Source organism: Aegilops tauschii, chromosome 5, assembly GCF_002575655.3.
Source record: "Aegilops tauschii subsp. strangulata cultivar AL8/78 chromosome 5, Aet v6.0, whole genome shotgun sequence".
In the NCBI taxonomy this organism is placed as follows: domain Eukaryota; kingdom Viridiplantae; phylum Streptophyta; class Magnoliopsida; order Poales; family Poaceae; genus Aegilops; species Aegilops tauschii.
In genome coordinates, this window is record NC_053039.3 from 27130521 (window position 1) to 27157588 (window position 27068).

At 44.4% G+C, this 27068-nt stretch overlaps 2 protein-coding genes across 2 annotated transcripts; both read right to left on the bottom strand.

Annotated features, from left to right (window-relative positions):
- Positions 1–8374: 8374 nt before the first annotated feature.
- Positions 8375–11442, bottom strand: LOC109749366 (phytoene synthase 2, chloroplastic). Its single transcript, XM_020308327.4, has 6 exons — positions 10899–11442; positions 10081–10131; positions 9780–9952; positions 9408–9643; positions 8933–9125; positions 8375–8781 (listed from the first exon to the last, which is right to left on the bottom strand). Exons 1-6 carry the CDS (start codon positions 11287–11289, stop codon positions 8632–8634), a joined length of 1194 nt encoding a protein of 397 aa, XP_020163916.1. The 5' UTR covers positions 11290–11442; the 3' UTR covers positions 8375–8631.
- Positions 11443–23204: 11762 nt separating this feature from the next.
- On the bottom strand, positions 23205–26863 carry LOC141022498 (uncharacterized). The gene is made up of 2 exons (XM_073498755.1): positions 25847–26863; positions 23205–23315 (listed from the first exon to the last, which is right to left on the bottom strand). Exons 1-2 carry the CDS (start codon positions 26861–26863, stop codon positions 23205–23207), a joined length of 1128 nt encoding a protein of 375 aa, XP_073354856.1.
- Between the last annotated feature and the right edge of the window lie 205 nt (positions 26864–27068).

The following is a 27068-nucleotide window of genomic DNA, read 5'->3' on the forward strand; positions in this document are numbered from 1 at the left end:
TTGACTTTGGTTGTGGAATTAGAGCAAGAGTTTTGTGAGGACCAACATTAAGTAAGGTTGAATTTATTTCTAAACTTCAAGCTTCCGAGCAAGTGAAACAAGTACTCAAAGAAAAGTTCAATGGCACGGTGCAAGAAGTCTCAGAACTTTAGCGTCTTGTGTCTGGTAGATCTCTAAGTGATAGTTCTCATGAAATGCCAACATGATCAAGTTAGTTGTTCCCATACATTGTTTTTATATGTTACTATACTTTGTGCCAATTTATTTACATGGACTGACTTACATAAACTACTCAACAATTTGTAGGACTAATGGTCCACCTTAATATATAGAAGTAACAGGAGGCATTGTAATCGCTGATCTAGAATGATATCGGCTCAAACAGTGATGGTGTCCCTTGATTGAAGATTAACAAATATTATATTTTCCAGTTGTCTCATTTTCCAGATAGATATGATCAAGTACATTGGTCATATAAAGAGTGCTTTGACTCAAATTTCTTAAATGATTTTTTTCCAGAATTGTATGTCTGAATATTGGTATTTCCATTAATAAAATAGGCTATGACCCTTTCAATTCAGATTCTCTTGTGTCTATATTAATGTGGATGTTAATATTGAAATGTGGGATGATGCATAAAGTGATCACTAAACGAAAAGGTATACTAAATATAAGTGGTTCAGAAAGATAAGTGTGAAGAGAGTGGTCGGTAATGATACTATGGTCAGCATGATAACATTATTAGCAACGGCAAAAATGGTCGTTAATACTATATTGTGGTCATTATTGCCTTGGGATTGACGACGACACACCATCCCGTCGTTACAAGAATGACAACCACAAAAGGTGTGTGGTCGTTATACTATTAAAGACGGAGCCTACAACGACCGGCAAATTGTGGTCGTTAATGACCATTAACGACCACAATCCGACCTATAACGTATATCGTAGTTAAAGATCATTTTCCTAGTATCACTTGTTCTTTTCTCCATTATCCCATTCCAACAACTCTTGGACCCGGTTTTCTTCCTCTTCCTTGCCTATCGTCAAGGTCATGTCATCTAAATTTACACATAGACTGTTTGCTTCCCCTCTGTGCCATAGCCATCATCGACGTACGCCCCAGGCTAGCCTTATGGACAGAGTAGGAACTGTAGCTACAGTATGCTACTATAGCTGCAGTCAACAAAGAAAACACTATCCCCGTCACAGGCCATGGCCTTGGTAGCCTGGGCCTGGCTACACCCCTGCTTCCCTTAGTATTTAACATGAATGTGCAAGCTAAAAAGAAGGGGAAGGAGCACCCAAGAACAATAGGAATGGGAGGCATCGGAAAAACACAAAACTAGATCTCTCCTCTGTTAGGAGGGTATATCTAGAAAGCTCATGCTTTCCTTGATGTTCCCATTCATACTATTCTTGGGCACTCTCATTCTTCTTCTTCCTAGCCCTCCTGCCACAACTAACTATAGAAACTTGAGAACTTGGTAAAGCATCTTGAGCTGTTGCACGATAGCACTGGAGTATATACATTGATAGAGGTGCATAGTTATTGGTGTAGGTGTTTATATGAGTTATGCACACACCTACAAGGTGCACCATGGGACACAACACTAAGTGATAGTGGGGCCATGGAACCTGAGTGCTTTGTTCTCGAGACACATGGAACATGTGTTGTAATGGTGGACCAACACTTGTGGTTGTAGGGAGTTGATCTTCTTCAATTGCTTATATATCAGCATATCCAAAAACCCAACAGTTTAACAAAGCCATGATGTGATAATTTAGGAAATGGGAAAGAAAACGTGGCCACATTCATCATTCATGTATGGAAAATGTAGACTGTCACATCTGAGGTAACTACCATTATCATTCGTTGGCGCCTGGAAGATGAATACCCATGTAGTGCAATAATAGTGATGCTCAATCTTTCTCTACCCACTACCCAATAAATTCTTCAAAAAGCAAAACTCTACCAATAATTAATGGGAAAGGAAAAAAAAACTAGTTACTACGAGGAAGTATCATGTTCAAATACAATCCCGTGGAGGAAAAGAAATTTCTTATACTGTATAATCCATGCTAAACTCTTTCATGTCTGTTCAGCATGCTTGAACATGCATCTTCTGCTAAAAAACTTTCACTAGAGAGAACATCGGAGCCAAATACGTCTTCCTGGTGCCACTTAATTTCTTTTTTTTTGTTACATATATGTTTTTTATTTGCACACACCATGATGACCGTAGTGTCGAGGTATTCCTTTCCAAGCTGAAGGACATTGTCAAGGAAGTATTCAACATGCAGGTAGTTAAACGAAGTTAGATAATGTCAACCGTGTGTTTGGACTCTCTTTTACAACAATTTATATCTTCTTCTTTTTTATAAAAGGGAGAGCTTTACTACACCATGGACTGCATCCAAAGCACACAAGTGTATATTATTTTACTTAATGGAATGTAAATGCGCTTCTTCGTTTAGTGTGATCTCAATAAGTTAATTTTGGGACTATGGATCCATTTGAAACTAATAAAGGGAGGTGAACACAATTTAGTATTTGTTTACATGGGTTTACTTAAAACTGTTATTGAACACCCTTGGCACAATTTTATAGAGGTTGTGCATGTATATGTGTAGGCCAAAGGAAAAGGTAAAGAGCATCCACAGACAATTTGAAAGCTGGTTTGTAGATACGGTCAGAGTCGGTTTGAGTTCAGAGCGTTGAAAGTGTTGTCCATTTATTTTAGTTTGGTAGTTATAGTTTTGGAACTAATGAAGAAAGGTGGACGCTACTTACAATTGATTTCATGGGTTAATCAAAACTAGTATTGAACAACCTTAATCACAAAGTATTAAAGATGGTGTACATGTGTATGTGCAAGCCAAAAGGAAGAGAAGGAGCATCTAAGAACATTATGAATGTGACATGCATAAAGAAAAATACAATGTTATATCTCAACTGCAAATTGTAGTGGAGGAAAAAGAATTATAGTTTTCCTCGTGTCCATTGATTCTAAATTTGTCCTCCTTCCGACTCACTATTGAGACCCCTCACAACCATCCATGTAGGATTGTTTGTTCTCTTTCTTTCTTTTGTAGGGAGGATTATTTTTAACCAAGTAACTTATACGAGCAAAGAGTAAGAGGAAGGAGAACCGAAGATCCATAGGAATGGGAGGCATCAGAAACATCAGACCATTTCTCCCCTCCAATACTAGAGGAGGCATTACAGTTGATTTTCTTCATGTTCCCATTCCTACACTTCTTAGACCCACTTCTTTCTCTTCCCTGCTCGTGCTCCTTGTGTACGAGTACAAGATTTCTTATTTGGAAGTGTGGATCGTCGAACAATTTATAGATATTTGGTGTACCACATACTCACATCCATTGTCCAAGTGACATGTTGTGAACAATGAAGTTCACGTGGGGTGGTGCCTTGAGGGCACACACAAATGCAAGTTGGTTATATATGGTTTTATTAGAAACATTACAACTGCCCCCACAAAAAAAACATTACAACTGCGCAGTTTTTCAGCCCTCTCAGACCACTAGCAATTTCAATCATCGGATCCACCGTATTGAGCATTTTCAGCTATCATATACTCTTCCAATCCTACACAGAGCGTTACACATCATAGCCCGATGCTCCCATAATGATTTCAGGCAGATTCTATTTAATTTGGCCTAATGGGCTCGCGTGTGTACATCCTTCTCCGTTCACTAGATTGGTAGAGGAGGGAAACAGTGTCCTTGTTTTGTCCGCCCAAGTGCAGCCTTTGAGCGACGCGAGCGACAGAGTCACGGGATGGTGGGGGGCGAAGCAAACCGTCGGTTGTCGATTGGAATCCACTCGCCGTCGATTGACTGATTGAGGAAGTGAATCACACATCATTAATTGCAATTGATGTGCGCCACTCACAGGTCAATTATCATGTTGATCCATGCTTTTCCGCGTGCATATAATCCATGCTTTTCCTGTACTCCATGCCTAATGCTTTTAGGTGCTCATTATCTTTCTTTTCCTTACTCGTCATCTATATGTGGATAACATTTTGGTAAGATACTTATACAAGCAAAAAGGAAGAGGAAGGACCACATTGGGAAAACACTAAAACAAAATTTGACCCTTGAATATAGAGGGGAGAAGAGCCTGGGCTCTCCTCAATGTTACAAATTCAAAAAATGTTCGTGAATTCAAAAGATGTTCATGGTGTTTGTGAACTTAAAAATGTTCATGATTTTAAAAATATGCTCATGGATTCCAAAAATGATTTTGAATTTGGAAACTGGTCACGAATTCAGAAAAATGTAGTTGAATCTGAAAAGAATGTTCGCGAAAAGACAATCACAAATTGAAAAAATGCTCACCAATTTTAAAAATGTTCGCAAATGTGTTAAATGTTTGTGAATTTGAAAAAACATTCACAAATTAGAAAGTGAAAATAAAATTATAAAGGGAGAATAAAAACAAAAATAAATAAAAGGAAAGAAATGGAGGAAAACAGAGAACAAAAAGGCAAAAGAAAACCTGAAAACCAGGGCAGAAAAATAAAGAAAAAATAATAAAAGGATGAAAAAAATAAAGTACCAAAGAAAACGAAAATAAAAAGGAAATAAAAGTAACAAAAAAAATAAAATACCAAAAAACCAGAAAATCAGGGAAGAAAAATAGAAAAAAAAAGAATGAAATAAACCGGAGGGAAGGTTCAGAACCTTCCCAAAATTAGACGGAATGTTGTGAAAACAACCTTTTTTTAGCAACAGTGATAACTACCTAAAACCACTTAACGCTTCTGTGTGAACTTCCTCTAATGGGCCGGCCCAAGAGTGCGCCCGGCGTAGGCGAGCACTACATTACTGCTCGGAGCATGCGATATATAGCAGTCCCATAACAAGTGTTTCGATGACGAGCACTCGTGGTGGGTTTCCCGGCGATGCGTTGAACACGTCCTCCCCTTTCTCGCTTCCTTAAGACTTTTGTGCTGGATTCGGACGGTTGTATTTTTGTTATTCAGTTAGCAGAAAGGGGTTATGCCCGATTGAAGAAAAAAATTTGCTATTGAATTTTAACCCACCACCTTCCAGTTTTATCTGGCTAATTGTTACTTTCATATCCGCCCAAAGAAAGGTGCCTAATATAAATTAAAAAAATCTAGTTCTGCTCCCTATATATGAGAACTAGTTCTGTTCTCATATAAATAAAAAAAATCTAGTTTTGTTCCCTAGATAAATAAATAAAAAATCTAGTTCTCAAAATGAAGCAACGAAAACTTATTGTAAAAAAAAGATGAGCGGAAAAACTGTTTGCACTATATAATATATATATATATATATATATTGATTGATGAAGAACTATGTATTGTTTTGGGGAGCAATCCGGTGGGGCACTGGATGACGAAGGCTGTACCTCCGCTTTGATTTTGCCGGGCGTCCCCCCAAAAGACGAGCATAGAGTAACTCGGAGGCATCTTGGAGATTTAGGTGCTTCATATATCCCATCTATTTCTCGCACCGCATCGAATGGACCGCTCCCAGGCCTAAAAAAACGAAAAATAGAGAGAGTGTCGGGGATGAAAATGCACAGGCAGAGGGACAAGAGGCAGGTCAGCACCACGGTAGAATCGAGACGACAGCGAACGGAACCAAAACTCAGATCGGCTTCTTCTTCTTTTCCACTTGTCCCATGTTTGCATTGCAACAGTCCAGTCCAGTCCATTGCAAACGCAACCTGAGGTGGAAAGAAGGTGTGACTTGTGAGTGTTATCACCATCTCGTATAGTTTTCCTCATGTCCGTTGATTATAAATTTTTCCTCCTTCCAACTCACTATTGAGACCCCTCACAACCATCCATTTAGGATTGTTTGTTTTCTTTCTTTCTTTTGTAGGGAGGATTATTTTTGAACCAAGTAAATTATACGAGCAAAAAGTAAGAGGAAGGAGAACCTAAGATCCATAGGAATGGGAGGCATCAGAAACATCAGACCATTTCTCCCCACCAATACTAGAGGAGGCATTACAGTTAATTTTCTTCATGTTCCCGTTCCTACACCTCTTAGACCCACTTCTCTCTCTCTCTCTTCCTTGCTCGTGCTCCTTGTGTACGACTACAAGGTTTCTGATTTGGAAGCGTGGATCGTCGAACAATTTATAGAGATATTTGGTGTACCACATACTGATATCCATTGTCCTAGTGTCATGTTGTTAACAATGAAGTTCACGTGGGGTGATGCATTGAGGGCATGCATAAATGCAAGTTGGTTATACACGGTTTTATTAGAAACATTACGACTGCCCCCACAAAAAAAAAATTACAACTGCGCAGTTTTCCAGCCCCCTCAGAACCCACTAGCAATTTCAGCCATCGGATTCACCGTATTGAGCATTTTCAGTTGTCGGATACTCTTCCAATCCTACATAGAGCACTACACATCATAGCCCGATGCTCCCATAATGATTTCAGCCAGCTCCTATTTAACTTGGCCTAATGGGCTCATGTGTGTAGTATATCCTTCTCCATTCACTAGATTGGTAGAGGGAAAATCAATGCCCTTGTTTTGTCTGCCCAAGTGCAGCCTTTGAGCTATGTGAGCGATAGGGTCACGGGATGGTGGCAGGGGAAGCGAATCGTCGGTTGTGTACTAGAATCCACTCGCCGTCGATTGACTGATTAAGGAACTGAATCACACCCGATTAATGGCAATCAATGTGCGCCACTCGTAGGCCATGCTTTTCCTGTACTCCATGCCTAATTCTTTTAGGTGCTCACTTTCTTTCTCTTCCTTACTCGCCATTTCTTCCTCATCATCTATATGTGGATAACATTTTGCTAAGATACTTATGCAAGCAAAAAGGAAGATGAAGGACCACATTGGGAAAACACTAAAACAAATTTTGACCCTTGAATATAGAGGGAAGAAGGGCCTGGGCTCTCCTCAATGTTTCAAATTGAAAAAATGTTCGCGAATTCAAAAGATGTTCATGGTGTTTGTGAACTTAAAAATGTTCATGATTTTAAAAATATACTCACGGATTGAAAAAATGCTTGTGGATTTGAAAAATGGTCACGAATTCAGAAAAATGTTGTTGAATTTGAAAAGAATGTTGGCGAAAAAACAATCACAAATTAGAAAAATGCTCACTAGTTTAAAAAATGTTCGTAAATGTGATATATGTTTGTGAATTTGAAAAAACATTCACAAATTAAAAAGTGAAAATAAAAATTATAAAGGGAGAACAAAAGCAAAAATAAAGGATAAAAGGAAATGGAAGAAAACAGAGAACAAAAAGCCAAAAGAAAACCAGAAAACCAGGGAAGAAAAATAAAGAAAATATAATAAAAGGATGAAAACAAAAACTAAAATACCAAAGAAAACCAAAATAAAAAGGAAATAAAAGTAACCAAAAAATAAAATACAGAAAATCAGGGAAAAAAATAGAAAAAAAAATAAAGAATGAAAAAAACCGAAATCAGACGGAATGTAGTGAAAACAACCTTTTTTAGCAACAGTGATAACTACCTAAAACCACTTAATGCTTCTGTGTGAACTTCCCCTAATCCCATCTATTTCTCGCACCACACCGAATGGACCGCTCCCAGGCCTCAAAAAAAAAAAAAAAAAGGACCGCTCCCGCACACATGCATACGGCGAAAACGAAAAATGGCGACCGCGATGGGCAAGAAAATGCAGAGGCACAGGGACAAACAGGCAGGTCACCACCACAGGCAGAATCGAGAGGACAGCGAAGGGAACCAGAGCGCAGATCGCCTCACTCTTCTTTTCCACTTGTCCCATGTTTGAATTGCATTGCAAACACATCCTGAGGTGGAAAGAAGGCGTGCGTGTTATCACCATATCGCCGGGATGTGGCTGAGCTTCGCCACGGCCGCAGGAGCTTGCTGACATGGCCGCTGGCCGCTGCTAGGAACGAGACGACTGAGTCCATAAAGCGTCCAAAAGGGCTGCCTACAGGACCGCAGGCCGGATGTGGCTCTCCTTCCTTCTTCAGGCCTCACACACAAGATGATGATGCTGAGCTGATGCCACTTGTACATGCACTTGGCCAACACTTGCTCACCAGAACATCATCATCACCATCACCAGTTCAACAACTCGAGGCGAACTCCGTTTACCGACGACGGTTTCGGGATCGGGATTACCTCCCAAGCTTTACTGTACCACTGACTCCCATATCAAGTACTGTATGTATTAGCAGCATCAGAGAGGGCTCTGGAGCAAGCTCTGCTCAGCTCTGGGTTCAGTGTTAGCCTCCTAGCCGAATGCAAGTATGCCTGAAGATTGTTAATTTGTAACCAAAAAAGAGAAAAGGATTTGCAGAGGTGAACTCTGAATCTGAGTGATTTTGATGGTCCTGCTCTTTAGGAAGAAAGAGTGTTTGTTTCTTCTTCATTCAACTGGAGCAATTTTGATTCTCCACTGTGTGGTAACAACAAGTGTTTCAGACTTCAGTACAGCGGGGCCCGACGTCGGTCCCTTGACCTAAATACCGCGGCGGGCGTATGGCAAACATATAGCTGAATATATACAACAGCCAACAAAAATCATTGTAGGGTGACAGGACAAAAAGAAAGAAAAAGAAGAAGAAAAAACATCTGATCTACGGGATTGCTTTGCTCATGGCGAGAGAGCCGCCCTCGCGTACGCGGCCGGTAGAGACAGGAACTTCTTTGCCTTGCCCACGTACGCGCGCTTGGTGAAGTTGTTGTAGTCGTTGGCCTCGATGGCGTCCAGGATCTGCCTGTACAGCCACAGCGATGCCAGGACCTGCGAGGAAACAACAGTCCCATGGTACTTGAGTCAACAATGCTTGCAATACATATTTTGCAATGATAATTTTCTTATTTTGCCCCGCAATTTTTTTTTCTTATTTTGTTTGACAGCATCTCAAAGTGCAGGATTCTGTAGCCTCTCTTACCGGCCATCTGCTCGCGGAGTCTAGATGCATGACGCCCTTCTCGGCCTCGTCAAAGAAGAGCCTGGCGCGCTGGATTTGCCCCTTCATGAACCTCCTCCATTTATCCGTCACTTTCCCTCTGAATATGTCCTCTTCTGTCAGACCCGCCTGTGCCAGTTCGTCCAGTGGAAGGTATATTCTCCCCCTTCTTGAGCTGCAATTTTCATCCATAAAGACAAAAACATTAGATTACAAACTTACAAACAAATAACAACAAAATATTCTGAACAGTGACAGGTTGGTTAGCTTGATAGATACAAGAGTAGTAAAATACAGTAGTCCTACTTGCAGCCTAAAAAATGATGCCTTACTTGGTACGTTTTACGCAAGATTTCAAAGGACAGAGTGTTTAATGTATTATTAGTTTCCACATCCAAAACTTACTGAGACAGGAATACACGTGGCTTGTAATAATGGAGTAAAAATTGGTGCTTACTCTTCTCCTACGTCTCGGAGGATGTTTGTGAGCTGGTTGGCAATGCCAAGGGCCAGTGCGGCATTGTACACGCTCTCTGCTGAGGCCTTTGAGTCCGGAGCAATCCCCATCACCGGTACCGTCATGAGACCGACAGTGCCAGCGACGTAGTAGCAGTAGAGGTAGAGCTCGTCAAAGGTCCTATACCTCGATTTCCAAAGGTCGAGCCTCATCCCTTCAATCATGTCTCTGAATGGCTGTAAAGAAAAGAGGTCATGATGTTACAGAAACAACGGACAAAAATGAACCTTGCTAATTTACTGTACAGTAACTTCTATCCAGCGGCGTTTCATACACCATTTCACAGTAACTTATCTCCTCAGCTTATCTTACCTGGATATCAATTGGAAACTTTGACGCTGTATCTGAGAGGGCTGCGTCATACATATCATATGGGCGGCCTTCGAAGAGATCCTCTAATCTCTTCTCCCACCGATCGAGCGCCTTGGGCGTGATGTAAGATGAGTTAGGGCCATCCACTAGCTCATCAGTTCTCCTGCACCATACTGCAAAAACGCAAAAGGAGAAAGTGTTAGTTACGAATCGGTAAGGTCAGAAGCAAAAATTTCATATTCAGTTACATAAACTGCAGTAATAATAATAACTAAAACTGCAGTTCAGACTTCAGACGTACCATAGATTGCCCAAACGGCTTTGCGCCTTTCAGGAGTCATAAGCTGTGTGCCTGCCACAGAAACAAACATCTGGGATGAGAAACAAAAAACCATAAAGTCGACTTTTCGGATAAGATCTTATCAGCGATCCATTAAGCTACTACCAGCTCAGCTGTAGGCTCATACCAATAGAGGATGATTTCTCACAAGTTAAGAGATCCATGTGTGGGAACAGAAACACAAATTAAGTAAAGCTAGGATAGAAGCCATCTGTCTTAAATCAAGCCCTTGGATCTCCACATCATGTCAACCCCACCACCAACTAGTCTATCTAGTTCCCCTAACCTCCATCCAAGAAAGCTATAACTAATTAATATCGGCGACGATTCTCCGTGGTGGACGACGAGACACCGCCTTTACTGATTGCTTCCCTGAGATTGGCCAAGATATGCATGGCACGTAGCACCCACTTGCACCATCTTCACCTACCAAAGTCGGCAGATCCGATCGCCTTTTATATCCGTGTATGTACTACAGCTGCTGGTTAGACTCTAGATAAGCTTCAGGCTGTGGTTGCCTGGCTAGGAGTCATCCTCTCGTGAGGATTCTGGAGCAGAAGAGCTGCGGCTCAGGTAGTGGGAGGGGAGCATCGTGTTTTCTATGAGATGATGGAATATCACGAACGATCTTTTATTCGTTGAATTGATCCTACGCTTAAATTACTCCTTGCAATTTTGAACTGAATGTGGTGAGACGGATGGTTCAACTAGTACAGTAGCATCATCAGAGTTGCAGAGTAGTGAGTGACGGACGGACGGGGCGTGAGGGAGGGGCTCACCGAGGTAGAAGGTCTTGGCGTACTCGGCGCAGACCTCGCCGCAGCGGTCGTAGGCGTCGCCGAGGAGGCCCCAGCCGAGCTCGGCGTCGCCCTCCTGCTCCACCTGCTCGTCCCGCCAGCGGCGGCGCCGGCCGGCGTCGGCCTCCCGCCGCCCCTGCAGGTCCTCCACCAGCGCGGCCTGCCGCAGCACCACCTCGTACACCGCCTCCTCCGTCGCCGTCCGCGCCGCCACCAGGCTGGCCCTCGGCACGGCCGCGCCTCCCCTCCTCCACGCCGCGGCGGGGAGCAGGCCGGGCAGCCCGCCGCCCCGCTGGGCCTGGTCGGCCGGGTGGTGGTGGAAGGCGCGCGCGTGCGGCCTGCAGGACGTGTACACGGCGGAGGATCCCGCCATCGGTTGCGCTCGCCCGCTCGCTCGGATGGGTGGATTGGTTTTGGTGGGACGAGAGAGAGGCGAGCTGCTGCTGCCGTGTGTACTCGTGTTGGAGCAAAAGGGTGTGGGCTGGGCTTTTAAACGGGGCGCTCGAGCTTTTTTATCAGTAGCCGTTTTGGCGTGGACGTGGCCCCGCCAAGCCCAAGCAACACTTTCCACTCTACAGTAGGCCTCCTCCTTCTCTCGGCTACTACTCTGAACAACTCAAAAGAAAAAAAAAATCAAATTTCCAAATGTGATGGCCATTTTACTCTGGAAAATGTTATTGGCAGTTGGCGCCAGCTACTGGATGTGGATGGTAAAGAATTCGTCAATCTCAACCGGAACATGAAGACACAACTTGGCAGTCTATGCTCTGCGTCGTGTACATTATTTTTACCCGTGCTTATCGAATCGACCACTACCTTTTACATAGATAGTGGAGGAGCTGCTTAATTTCTCCTTCATCCCTCCCTCGGTTACTTCGTAAATATTTGTCTTCGGACAAAGAGTTTTACCTAGCCTCTCCTAGTACTACATCTCAAAACAACTTTGTTGCTAGTGCCGCGGTGCTCGACATGTCCCATGATGGTTGCTTCGGTTTCGTTCAATTATCGTTTACTATTTAATTGTGTAAATGTTCCTCTCCCCTCTTGTAAATTAATGGAGACCCTTTGGACTCCAATTTTTAAGGAGAAAAAAAACTTTACCTAGTCGAGCCGTATCCTTTCCACGTGGTCATCTAGGACCACAAGGCGTGGACGGCGGTCTAGTCATCCATCTTACCGCTCCACAAGTCTACGATCATATATGGTTCTAGACGGTGGTTTTATTAATATTTGGCATGTCGATCACACAACGAAATGTACCGACGGTTCGTGAAGCATCAGGCTAGTCATCTAAAGGCCAGGATGAAATGAGTAAGAGCAACTCTAGCAGACCCCGCATCCGTCCCCGACCCGTAAAATAACCGTCAAAATGCGGGTAGGGGTAAAAAAACCTGCCCGTTCAAATCCCGCATCCTGCCCCGGCCCGCAAAAAACTTTGAGGGGCGCGGCAAAATCCCGATCCCAACCCGGGAATACGCGGGTTTCCCCCTCGCGGCTACGGTGGCCTGCATCACAGAGAAGCAGTTGGCGAGAGGGACATTTTAGCCCGCGCGCTTTCCCCCCTCCTTCTGCCGCCGACCGCCCTTGCTTCCGCCCGCCCACCGCCGGCGATTCCGACCAAATCTGCAGGCGGAATCGGCCCGCGGGGCCGCCCCACACCCTCCTGCGCCGAGACGCTGCACCGACCCCCCCCCCCAGATCTGGCGAGAAGAGCCGCCCTCGTCGCTGCCGCCGACCGCCCGCCACCGGCGATTCCGGCCAAATCTGCGGGCGGAATCGGTCCGCGGGGCCGCCCCACACCACTAGTAGAAAAAGAACCTTTAGTGCCGGTTTGATTTTGGCCCGGTACTAATGGTACCATTAGTGCCGGTTCGTGTTGAACCTTTAGTACCGGCCGAACCGGTACTAAAGGGGTGGTGGCAGGCTGGCATCAGGCCGGGACCCCACGATCACCTTTAGTACCGGTTCGTGGCACAAACCGGGACTATAGGGCAATTTTCAAACTCTACCCCCCCTATCGCCATTTCAGTTTTGAAAAAATCAAAAGAAAATGATAAAAGCTTCAAAAAATAAAATCCTTCGAGAGGTAGTTATATTACTACATCTACTAGTTAGGAAAATTTGAAAACTTCAATTTGGACATGTTTTGTAAAAAGTGTAGGAAAAATGTAAAACGGCTATAACTTTTGCATACGATGTCAGAAAAAAATGTATAATATATCAAAAAATTCAGCACGAAAATCCGCATACGATTTTGACAGCCTATGGCCTGTTTGCAATTTTTTATAATCCTCAAATTCCAAAAGGAAAAAAGATATGCTCAAATTTTAGTTTTTTTGGTTAAATCTGGTCAAACTACTTATTCAATAAGTATTAATGTTATTACATAATTATTCAAGAATATTAGTGTTACTAAATAATTATTTCAATTTTTTGAATTTTGGTCAAATCTGGTCAAACTATGGTCAAACTGTGGTCAAACTGTGGTCAAACTTATTCAAAAAATATTAGTGTTACTAAATAATTACTGTTTTTTAGAATAATAGTTTCAAACTCAAACGGTGAAACGTGTGACCTAATGCTCAAGCTAAACTGCTGAGGGTTAATAGGATTGTCAGCTTACATTTGTCATGAAAACAACAAGTGCAGACTTGGAAAATAGAGGGAATAGAACTTCGAAGTTAAGCGTGCTCAGGCTGGGGGAGCGAGAGGATGGGTGACCGGCCGGGAAGTTAGACGATTTGGAATGAGTGATCCACACTTGAGTAGTTAAGAGGGGTGATTAGAGACTAAATCATCAAATAATTCAGAAAATTGAAAATCAAAAAAAAATTCAAATTTTTTTTCCAAAATTTTCAGATTTTTTTTAAAAAAAACCTTTAGTACCGGTTGGTAACACCAACCGGTACTAAAGGTCCCCCATACCACAGCGTGAGCTCACGCCACGTGGTGGGCCTTTAGTGGCGGTTCGTGCCGAACCGGTACTAAAGGGGGGGGCTTTAGTCTCCACTCTTTAGTGCCGGTTGCAGAACCGGCACTAAAGGCCCTTACGAACCGGTGATAAAAGCTTCGTTTTCTACTAGTGCACCCTCCTGCGCCGAGACGCTGCACCGACCCCCCGGATCCGGCGAGAAGAGCCGCCCTCGTTGTTGCCGCCGCAGGGGATCGACCACCGTCGGGCCCGCCTCTTTGCCGTCGCCCGGGATCACCCGCCTGCGTCTGCCACTGGTTAGTGCGTTTTTGTTGTGATTTTTGCGAGCGGTATAGTTAATTTGACGCGCCGGTGCGCATGTAGATGGAGTTGAGCCCGTGCGAGAAGTTCTTACTCTCCGATTCGTCAGAACTCGGATGTTGAGACCATGTTTGCGAACTTTCGGCAGCAAACATTGGTCATGGCACTTGCCGTGAAGGAGCACGAAGACGAGAACCGGAAGAGGAGGCGAGGATCGACCGTCGGGCGTCTTTGCATTCCCCGGAATCGTCATCTTGGGAACGAGATGTTGATGCAAGACTACTTCGCGGAGAATCCTACATATCCACCGCACCTCTTCCGGAGAAGGTACCAAATGCACCGATCCCTCTTCGTCAAAATTGTTCAAGCTTGTGAGGCAAATTGCCGGTATTTTACTCAAAGAAGAAATGTTGCGGGCTTAAAGGAATTTAGTACATATCAAAAAATCTCCGCGGCAATGCGGGTGATTGCATATGGTGTTCCGGCTGACTATGCCGATGAGTACCTTTGCATTGGTGAAGATACTACAATTGAGTCTGTGCGTAGATTTGCAAAGGTGATCATTCGTGTCTTTGGTCCTGAGTATCTTCGGGCACCCAAGGAAGATGACACAAAGAAATTGATGGCAACTAATGAGAGGAGATGTTGGCCTGGCATGCTAGATAGCATTGATTGTATGCATCGGACTTGGAAAAATTGCCCCAAGGCATGGCAAGGAATGTATTGTGGCAAGTCTTGTGATGCAACAATTGTGCTAGAGGCCGTAGCATCCGAGGATTTATGGATTTGGCATTGCTTTTTTGGTATTGTTGGGGAACGTAGTAATTTCAAAAAAAATCCTACGCACACGCAGGATCATGGTGATGCATAGCAACGAGAGGGGAGAGTGTGTCCACGTACCCTCGTAGACCGAAAGCGGAAGCGTTATGACAACGCGGTTGATGTAGTCGTACGTCTTCACGATCTGACCTATCCAAGTACCGAACGCACGGCACCTCCGAGTTCAGCACACGTTCAGCTCGATGACGTCCCACGAACTCCATCCAGCAGAGCTTCGAGGGAGAGTTCCGTTAGCACGACGGTGTGATGACGGTGATGATGATGCTACCGACGCAGGGCTTCGCCTAAGCACCGCTACGATACGATCGAGGTGGATTATGGTGGACCGCACACGGCTAAGAGATCAATGATCAATTGTTGTGTCTATGAGGTGCCCCCTGGCCACGTATATAAAGGAGTGAAGGAGGGGGGAGGGCCAGCCTAGCTATGGCGCGCCCTGGAGGAGTCCTACTCCCACTGGGAGTAGGATTCCCCCCTTCCATGTAGTAGGAGTAGGAGAGAAGAGAAGGAAGGAGGGGGCGCCGCCCCTCCCCTTAATCAAATTCGGACTAGGCCTTGGGGTGGCGCGCAGCCTCCCATCTCTCTTTTCCCTAAAGCCCAATAAGGCTCATATACTCCCCGGCGAATTCCCGTAACTCTCCGGTACTCCGAAAAATACCCGAATCACTCGGAACCTTTCCGATGTCCGAATATAGTCGTCTAATATATCGATCTTTACGTCTCGACCATTTCGAGACTCTTCGTCATGTCTCCGATCTCATCCGGGACTCCGAACTACCTTCGGTACATCAAAACACATAAACTCATAATACAAATCGTCACCGAACGTTAAGCGTGCGGACCCTACGAGTTCGAGAACTATGTAGACATGACCGAGGCACGTCTCCGGTCAATAACCAATAACAGAACCTGGATGCTCATATTGGCTCCTACATATTCTACGAAGATCTTTATCGGTCAAACCGCATAACAACATACGTTGTTCCCTTTGTCATCGGTATGTTACTTGCCCGAGATTCGATCGTCAGTATCATCATACCTAGTTCAATCTCGTTACCGGCAAGTCTCTTTACTCGTTCCGTAATGCATCATCCCGCAACTAACTCATTAGTTACAATGCTTGCAAGGCTTATAGTGATGTGCATTACCGAGAGGGCCCAGAGATACCTCTCCGACAATCGGAGTGACAAATCCTAATCTCGATCTATGCCAACTCAACAAGTACCTTTGGAGACACCTGTAGAGCACCTTTATAATCACCCAGTTATGTTGTGACGTTTGGTAGCACACAAAGTGTTCCTCCGATAATCGGGAGTTGCATAATCTCATAGTCATAGGAACATGTATAAGTCATGAAGAAAGCAATAGCAACATACTAAACGATCAGGTGCTAAGCTAACGGAATGGGTCAAGTCAATCACATCATTTTCTAATGATGTGATCCCGTTAATCAAATGACAACTCATGTCTATGGCTAGGAAACTTAACCATCTTTGATTCAACGAGCTAGTCAAGTAGAGGCATACTAGTGACACTTTGTTTCTCTATGTATTCACACATGTATCCAGTTTCCGGTTAATTCAATTCTAGCATGAATAATAAACATTTATCATGAAATAAGGAAATAAATAATAACTTTATTATCGCCTCTAGGGCATATTTCCTTCAGGTATGCCGGGCACTCTCAATGATATGAATGTGTGGCAACGGTCTCATTTGTTTGCTAGGCTTGCTAGTGGTGATGCTCCTGCTTGCAACTACACTATCAATGGGCATGAATACACAAAGGGGTACTATCTTGCAGATGGTATATACCTTCCTTGATGCACATTTGTCAAAAGCATCAAAGAACCCAAAACTAAAAATCAATGTGAATTTGCAAGGGTGCAAGAGGCAGCCCGAAAAGACATTGAAAGAGCATTCGGTGTTTTACAATCTAGGTTTGCCATTGTCCGTGGTCCTGCTCGTTTTTGGGATAAGAAAACCTTGAAAAATATTATGACATGTTGTGTTATCCTGCACAATATGATTCTTGAAGATGAGAGAGGAATGAACTTGGAATTCTTCTATGACAATGTGGGTAGTCGTGTCAAACCAGCTAGAGACCCTAACCGCATTAGAGCTTTTCTTCAAACATACAAGGAGATTGAAAATGCAAACACCCACTTTCAACTTCAGGAGGATCTCATTGAGCACCATTGGCAAAGGGCTGGACAATGACTCATTTTTGTATTCATTTGTATTTGTATTCATGACAAGTTTTGTATTGCATTATTTAAGTTTGCTATGGTGATTTGAATAATTATTTGTAATGTGGATGATTATTGTATTATGTTTGATTTGAATAATTTAGTTTACTTTCGATTGTTGTATTATGTTGGATTTGATATTTGCGGGCCGATGAGATGCGGGATGCAGCGGCGCAAAGAGCAGACCCCGCATAGCCGACCCGTAAAAAAACATGCGAATATGTTTTTTTACGGGTCCGTTTGAGGGTCTGCATCTGTGGCCGTCCAAGCCGGCCCGCAAAAGCGGTTTTGCGCGAACTGCAAACGCGTTTTGCGGGCCGGCAGGATGCGGGGTCTGCTAGAGTTGCTTTAAGTGACGCGCTTCTACATTCATGGTGACGGGCTATTGGTAAAAAAAATGATACTTCACATGCATCCACATTTGCTTTTTCCCTCGGGACACGTCACATGATGTAACACGTGTGCCTCCGGGCAAGAACATTTACCATGTCCTCTATTGTAGCTAACTTACTACTACTCCACTTTTTTTTAATTACCCACAACACTCATGTAGAGCAATTACGCGTGGACTCTTCAGAAACTCGTTATAATGGATGGCTGGGTCCTTCGAGACCCTGCCATTGTTAAAAATCCAAAAATATAAGCTAAGGTTTGTCAGACGAGAGATTGTATGTTTGTTTAGAAGAACAAAGATTGTATACGCACGTCAAAAACAAGAAATTCATATTGCTGAATTTATCATTAAGTATGCTCTTATTGTTGTGTGCATTGCAATTATGCAGAGGCCGGGGTTCCAACTAGCTTTAAGAAAACAAATTAAGTATGCTATTACATTGTATAATTATTTTTATGAGTTTGACGCACGGTTAGACAAAACGAAATCGCTGATCATCAACCATCAAAGAACCATACATATCAAAGACTATATTACCTGCTGAAAGTAATATGTGCATTTTGAGATTGAAGAAGCAAGTAACCAACATTTTTTACACCAAGTGAGATACTTAGGCCTTATACAATGCAAGGTGCTTAGGAGAGGTAATAAATACTTTTTTCTTAAGCATCGATGCTTATTTATAGATGGTATACACATAACCAGGCACCCCTTCTACAGAAATAAACGCTGGTGCTTGAGAGAAATTGATTTATTTTACCAAATATCTTATCTAAGCATCTAGAAAGCCTAATAGGAGCCTAATACGACTCCATAGAGTTAACCATTTGGCCTGGCGTGGCACGTCATGCATGTGGCGTGCCGTGGAGGCGACAAGGCGCCGTCGTCACGTGGAGGTAGGGCGAATATGCCCCCCCCCCCCCCCCCCCCCCCCCCCCCCCCCCCGCGGTGGCGGTCTTAACTTGTTGATTCATCGGTCAATCTGTCACTTGTAATATATTACTGCGTACTACACTTAATTAACCTGTCACCGTTACATGCAACATGAGTATGTTGTGTGGGACAAATACTAAACTTCAGGAGGCCACGTTCCGACACGCCGTGGAATCGTCAGCTCCCAAGATTCCCTCTATAGCAATCTGAGAAGAAGAAAAAGATACTCTCTGGCTGACAATCTTTACTTATATATTCTTTCTATCTCTGAAAATTGCTTTTGGAGGCCGAGCTCTATGAAGGCCTCCATTTGCAATTTTTAAAATTCATCAAAATTTATATTTTTATGTTTTAAAAAACATTGAAAAAAATACAGACATAAATGGAGGCATAACACACATATGTGTAAATTTTCAGGAGAAAATATGTTGAGATGAGGGCCGTGCAAAAAAAAACATTGGGCTTTTTAGCCCATGATATTTATTATTCATCCTCAAAGTCCATCAATTTTTTTTTGTACGGGACACATTTCAAGGTATTTCATTCTGAATTTTTACACACATACACATCATATCCTTGTATTCTTGTACAATTTTTTTTTTCAGGTTTTCTGTAAGCTGGAAATTTTGAATTTTCATTTTTTTTTCAAGTTTCCGGCCTCCATGGAGACCGAGCTCCAAAACGACCCACTCATCTATCTAATGTAGAGTAGTTAAAAAACATATTATGCGATGCATTATACTCAGATTGCATTGTCCTAAAATTATGGGTGGTTGAAATTAAACTAGAAAACGTGTAAATGGGAGAAGACATCTAGTACAATGGGAGAAATGCCTTATCTTTCATATTAAGAGATAATCTCTTAGTTTAAATAAGGCAAGTCTCATTTTGTTTCTCTTTTGCTATTTAAATTAAGCGTGTTGATAATTAGGTGAGGGGTGGGACGACATGTTGGTGTGTTTCTTTTTCTCGTGCTAGAAAAAGTTGTCCCACGCACCCCTCCTTCATGGTGGTGTTAATCCATTGTCACTAGCAATATGGTACTAGAGGCTTTCACATATGCTTTGAAATTAATGAACATCTCAATTTTCATGAATCATATATTGAGCATTGGCCCAATATTCGTAACATCAAGTACCTGGTAGTTAGTACTGCTAATTGTTGCTCTGCTTTTTGATCTAGTGGCGAAAGCGGTGCTCGTCGGCCTTTTACATGTTGTTTGATTTATGTCTTTTTTGCTCTCCTTGGAGGTGTTGTGTCCCTCTCATTCGCATCCAGTTGCCACCATTGTCATTACATGATCCACACCTATCTATTATAGTATTAAAGCAATATGAATTCTATGGTATAGGATTTTATGAAGTAAATGTATGCTTTTGTTTCTTTCACGCAAAGGTTTTGCACATTAGATAATTTGGTGTAGGATTGTTCTTGATCTTATGCATTTGCCCATTGATTTCTAAAGGGTCATGTTCTTAAGCACTGGAGGGGTGACTATGTAGTGATGGGTTGCATAGCGAACTGATTTTCTAAACGGATTGGAAGATCCGGCCATATAGGGGAGGAGAAACGGTGCCGCTACTCACACTATGATGGTTGAGGGAGATGAGCGCATAGAGCTTTGCTGTACCTATGAAAATTAGTTACAAAAATTAACGTAAGGGATTAATTGGAAGGATTTGATTAGAGGGGAGAGGAGGGCAACCTAAAATTCAGGGGTGGGGAGATTGATGTGAGCAAGACACGTACTTATGTAAGTCAATTTTCGTAGCTATTCCGTGGGTGTAGGATTTTCGGAGCGCATAATAGCCGGGTTTATGTCTTTGTCTCTGTATTTTTTTCGCACTATGCCCCGCTCATCTGCATCCAGAGGACACAATTTCCTCTATAGGATCCACATTCCTACAATGACGGCTCAATTAGTATGTTGGTCTATGGTAGCTTGAGGAAGGAGGGGGCCATTGCCCCTACCCCTCAAAGTAAAAAAAAATTATCGGTACCCTTCTAGATCACCTTTTTCCTAATTTAGCACCACATAAATACCTCTCATGACCCTTGACAAGATTTCACGGCTCATCATAAATCAAGACATTTTGTAGCCACCCATGACAAAGCGATGACATCATGCACAACACATGGCTCTTTTCTACTTTTTTACATGTCAATGAAATTCGTGTGATTGTTCCTGATCTTACTTATTGATTTGCCCACCTGCAAGTGTTCTTAATCACCGGGGTGAGTTACTAGCTAGGTAGCTAGAGATAATGAGCAATGATATGGTTGAGAAAAAAAAAGGATGGGCATGTTTCTGTTTGGTCACGCTCTAGTCTGTGCGGGAGCTCCCACTTTCTCTCTAACTACATGCAATGTCTCCGTGATGGACATCTTTGTACTCATGATTTTCTGAAAAAACGTTGGTCGGAATTGGCATATTGTGGGTTGTGTTGACTCCTCAAATGAAAGCTATATAATGGTACACTTTTAATCCATGTGGTGCGCACACCATGGTTGATGGAGCATCGGCAGTGGGCTATGCCACGTTGCTGGTCGCCGTCTCTCTACCTCGCCATCTCGCTAGTGTCCAACTTACTTTTTCTTCCGTGCTTGTTCTTTCAAAGAAGAAGAAGAATCCGAGAACGACTTATCAAAGACTGAGTCCTCGTCTTAAACATAAGCAAGAAATGGTGTTGTTCCTTCCCGGTTCACACAAAAGGTGGTGTACACACGACGGCATCCCACGGGCATTGGCCATGGGTTCGGCACGTCGTAGGCCACGTGACCATCGTGTCAAAGCTACCACTGAACAGAGTGGTAAAATGAAAAGTGTTGAACGTCGTCGTCGTCACTGCTCGCGGGTTGATTTGCCATTTACATTTTCCGGCCGAATTCTTCTTTAATTTTCCCTTAACATTTTCCTTTGCAATTCCCCTCTTCCATTTCATAAAATGGGAAATCCTAGGAGAGCAACACATCCGTGTGAGGACTCTTCTGTGACGGTGATCCGCTGTACGTTGCGTTGCTTTCGGTGGCCGGACACTAGTAGGTAGCTCCCAAAGTAAAATGAATCTGCAATGAAGTGGATTTTGCGAGTGATATCAGTGGTTTGGTCGATGAGGTTACTGCCATTTGGTCACCAGGAGACACACACACACACACACACGCAGTACAACACAACAGTAACTAATCGAAGCAAATTACTAGTAATAAACAAAGTTGCATGCCTGCAGACAAGGTTTTGTATCGAGGAAGGATTGGCCGGAGTACGCAAGGCAGTGATCGAGTCTAAGAGCGGTCGCGACCATTGTCTTAACAATGGTTACCATCACACTCGGCTATGGCGGACTGATTCATGTGCCTGTTTAGCCAATCGAGTCTAGGAGTAATCGTCAGCATGCATCGATCTCACTCGGCTTGATTAGCAGGCTCGTTATCCCCTATACTTGTTTAACCCAGCGTTGGATCGACAGCGACCAGAGCGAGCGTGACACCATCATCAGGGCTGGCTGACTGGCTTCAATTGACACCTGTTGACACGGCCTCTCAATCTAGCTAGTGGAATACTCCTGTATTAATTAGTACAGTACTTCTCTTAATAGTAACGTGACAGAATGTAGCACTATTAATTGCGTTTGTCCATCTAAAAAGAAGACCAAAATATCTAATGAACGTATCATGGCAAATTATGTTTGAAGAGGGTGGCAGGTTTAGTTTGCGAGCATGGCAAATTCGCCTCAGTTTATTTTTTGTCAGAAAGTTGCCATGCTTAAAAACTAAATCTGCCATCCTCCGCATCAATATAAATTGCCATGAAAACACTCAATTTATCATGCCTAAATAATTGGACTTCAGATTTTTGGCACTTCCGAAAAAAATCTCAAGTTTTTTAGAACAGCACCATACAATTAGCAAAGTAGTGTCAAGTGGGTTATCCATCGAGCCATCTGCCATATCATCAACGGGACAAAACTATCGGGGCGTACGGACGATGGCATCAATGACTGTGGAATAATCATGATTAGCTAGCTAGCTCGATCGACGAAGAAACCCATGAGCTGATTACCAGCGGAAGCCGACTAGTTATGCTAGTGCTCTCTGCTCGCTCGCCAAGGATGATTTGTAGCCTAGTAATCACATGATAGATAGATCTCGTCTCACTGTATGATGATTAGTTAATTAAGCAGGGAGAGAGATGAGATCGGTATCTGTCCAGACATGGGTCGGTCATCGGCATATCAAGGACCAAGGCTGCGAGATGGTAGCAACTTCATTAATAACTTTTTTTTTCAATTGTTGATGCGAGTTTTAAATGCTCGACTCCCGCTATTTCAAATACCTTGCATATTAGTTTTGCATTGAGACAGGCTTTCTAAAATTTGCTCAAGTTTACAGAAAAAAAACGACAACATTTGAAATACCAAATCAGTATCTCGATATCATCGTTTTTTTGGAACATAGACGCTAGCAGCGTCCGGCTTTAACTTAATAAAGCCACCAGGCAGTATCCACACAAACAGTCTTACAAACCGAAAATAACAAGTCCAGCGAGCCCATGGCTCAAGATAAAACTAGGTAGCATACAACCACAAGCTCGGACACACAAAAGCAGAGTATCAAGGCCATAGCTAGCAGCACGAGTAGGATCATGGGGCAGCCATCGTCCCGTGCCGCGCCTTCATCATGGATGACTTGATCAGCTCCATGGCCTCGTTCATGCGCTCGATGTCACGCTTCTTCCCTAGTGGAGCCCAGACCTGAAGGAAAATGTGGCATTTGAAGATAATATCAGCGGGGTGGTTCGGGAATTTGTGTTCAATCGTAATTTTGTTACGAACCGTCCAAAGGGACCAAAGAAGCGCCCCAACGCATCTCCAAACTATCCTAGCATTGGCCCCTCTTTGCGTCGTTAAAATAGACAGCAGTTCGTGGCTAGACTGAGGGTTCCAATTTTGATTGAATGCGTCTCTCACTGCACTCCACGCAAATCTAGCAAGCACACAACCAAAGAAGACGTGGTTCGCGTTTTCCCCTAAACCGCAGGTGGTGCATGTGCTGTCCGCCGGCCCATTTCGTTTGGCAACGTTGTCCGACGTAGGTAAGCGGTTGCGAAACATTTGCCAAAAGAAGATCTTGATCTTGAGAGGAATGGCAGCCTTCCATAGCCCCCTAGCTATATCTAATGTAGGTCCCGAAGATAGCTTGTCATATAAGGACTTGACCGAAAATCGCTTAGAAGCGGTCAACTTCCACGATATCGTGTCCGCCCCAGTGCTATGGTTCAGACCACCCAAGTCGACCGTCAAAGCGTCCCAGCTTGCAGCCTCCCTGGGCTCTAGATTCCTGATGAACGAAATGGCTGGAGGGTGGACGCGTAAAGCATCGGCCACGAAAATGTTAGTGTCCGTTGCCAGTTGGTACAGTTCCGGATGGGATTGCCATAACGGCTCCTGACCCCACCAATGGTCGAGCCAGAACCGTGTGGACTTGCCGTTGTTTACCCGGAACTGTGCACCAACTGAAAAAGCCGGTCGTACCGCTTGGATCCCGTTCCAAAAGGCTGAACCGTTGGTTTTAGCCTTAAACAGATTCCCCTCCGGGAAATATTTGGCTCGAAGGATGTCTGCCCAGAGCCCCGACTCGTTTTGGGCAAGACGCCACCACCACTTAGTTAGCAACGCCACGTTCATGAGTTTAGAATTCGTGATACCTAGGCCGCCAAATATTTTTGGCCTACACGCTGCTGCCCATTTCACTAAGTGATACTTGCGCTTGGTCCCGGCTCCTTCCCAAAAGAACCGGGAGCGAGGGGTATCGAGTCTTGTGTGAACCCCATCCGCTAGTAGGAACATCCCCATAGTGAAATTTGGGAGGGAAGATAAACTCGAGTTGGTTAGGATTAGCCTCGCCGCCGAGGACATAAACCTACCCCTCCAAGGGCTCACTTGGTTAGCGACCTTTCCATAAAGCGGTTCCCATTCCGCTATGGTAGGTTTCTTGGTCGAAATCGGGAGGCCCAAGTATTTAATTGGAAAGCTCCCTAGCTTGCAATTAAGGAGATTCGCAACCCGCGAGCTAGCTAGATCATCCATCCCAATGGTGATCACTTCGCTTTTCAGAAAATTGATCTTAAGCCCTGATAAGATCTCGAACGCAAGCAAGAGTAGCTTGGTAGTTGCTAAACTGTGTTCGTCGGGTTCGAGTAAGAGCATCGTATCGTCAGCGTATTGCAAATGCGTGACCCCACCCGGAATTAGATGCGCAACGAGCCCTTTAATGTGACCCGCTGCCCTTGCTTTATTAATCATGGCCGCCAAGGCATCCGCAACAAAGTTGAAGATAAGCGGGGAACTTGGGTCTCCCTGACGGAGACCACGCTTGTTGCGAAAAAACTTGCCCATTGTGCCGTTGATATTGACCGCCGTGTGCCCACTACACACAGGGTGCATGATACGATGTACGAATCCTGCCTCAAACCCCTTTTTGAGGAGGACTTCTCGCACGAACTCCCAGTTCACGCGATCGTACGCTTTCTCAAAATCTAACTTAAGGAGCACTCCATGTGCCTTGGTCCTTTTCAACTCGTGAACGATCTCTTGTAACGCAATTGGTCCCTCGAGAATGTTACGGTGTTTGAGGAAACCCGTTTGACTAGAGCTAATCACTCGTTGAGCGACCGGAGCCAAGCGCGATGCATACACTTTCGCACAAATTTTGAACGGGACGTTGATCAAGTAATGGGTCTAAAAAGTTTGATATTATCCGCCCCCTTGACCTTAGGAATAAGACAAATGGCACCATAGTTCAGCCGGGAGAGATCCACCGTGCCTAAGGCGAAGCCATTGACAATATCGTAAAACAAGTGCTTAAGGCAGGGCCAAAAAGTCTTAAAGAACTCCACCGGCCAACCGTCCGGCCCAGGCGCCGTGCTCGATTTCATGCCGTGTAAGGCCTGGTCTATTTCCTCAGGAAGGAATGAAAGGGCTAACCTATCGTTCTCTTCCTGCGAGACCCGTTCCGCGGTATCCCACAAATCACCGCGAAGGCGTAATGGTTTTTCAGCGACCGTCCCCAAAAGGCCTATGAAAAACTCGTAGATATGGGTCACGATTTGGTCCTGCGCCAACAGAACACCCTGTTCTGTTTGGAGACGCAAGATGGTGCATTTCCTTTTCCGCCCGTTTGCGTAGGCGTGGAAATATCCGGTGTTTGTGTCTCCTTTCGTGACCCATTTGACTCCGCCCCTGCGTCGCCAATATTCCTCTTCCGCGCGTAAAATCGCTGTCACTTGATCCTCTAAAGTGTACCTATGCGCCCACTCGGCCTCCGAGAAAGGTCGGCAATCAGCCTCCAAATCTAACAGCGAGATCGCCTCAACTATGCGCGCGCGCTCTTTCTTGGATTCGCTACCATGATAAGCCCCCCACCCACGCAGGTAGGCGCGCAGCTTGCTAGCAGCCGTGACCCAGCCCTCTGCTGGGCCGCGTTGAGGTCCCAGATGAGCACAAATCACGCCCCAACGCTCGACCACCATCTGGGCAAATCCCTCTGCTTCAAACCACGCCGTTTCGAAGTAGAACCGAGGGCTACGACGAATGAGCTCCTCCCCTGAGGAGAAAATTAGCGGGACGTGGTCTGATCCGATGCGCGTCTCCGCCACGAGGGAGCACATGGGAAACAAGGCCTCCCATTCGGGAGTAAAAAAAACCCTATCTAGCACGCTACGGACCGGCTGCATTTGCTTGTTAGTCCAGGTATATCTGGCACCAGTCCGTGCGGCCTCCCGCAATGCTGCTGCCGCAATGGCATTATTGAATAAGGACACCCTTGTCCAGTCAATACGGCCATTATTCTTATCCGCCCCCGAGCGAATTAAGTTAAAGTCTCCCCCTACCACCACAGGGAGGTTGATATCCCTTTTGGCCCCGACCAGGGTGGTAAGTTCTAGTAGGAACGCTGGCGATCTGGAGTGGTCAGCCGGCCCGTAGACACACACAACCACCCACGACAGTCGAGAAACACGGTGCTTAATAGTAGCAGATAAAAGGAACACACCAACATCCCAATGCAGAACATCGCAAACATCTTTATTACAACCCAAAAGAATGCCACCAGAGTGACCGACAGAGGGAACCCACTGCCACTCAAAACGTTGAAGAGGATCAAAAGCAAGCAAATCCCTGAAGGTAAAATCAGTTTTAATCGTCTCTTGAATCGCAACCACGTCTATATGTTCTTTGACCATGAATTCTCTGAGCTGCGTGCGTCGACCACCGTGGCCACAACCACGGATATTCCAGAACATGTAACGCATCTAAATCACCCTGTTACGTAGGCGCACACCTCTAGAGGTCACCGCCTTCGCCACTCTCTTCCTAGCCGTTGCTCGGCCATTAGAAGGAAGGGCACCAGCTTCCCTAGCTAGTGACACCTCGTCGGGCACTCTCTCAGCAATAGCCTCTACTGGCACAATGGCTAACTCGCTGTTGTTAGCACAGCGCACAGCAGCG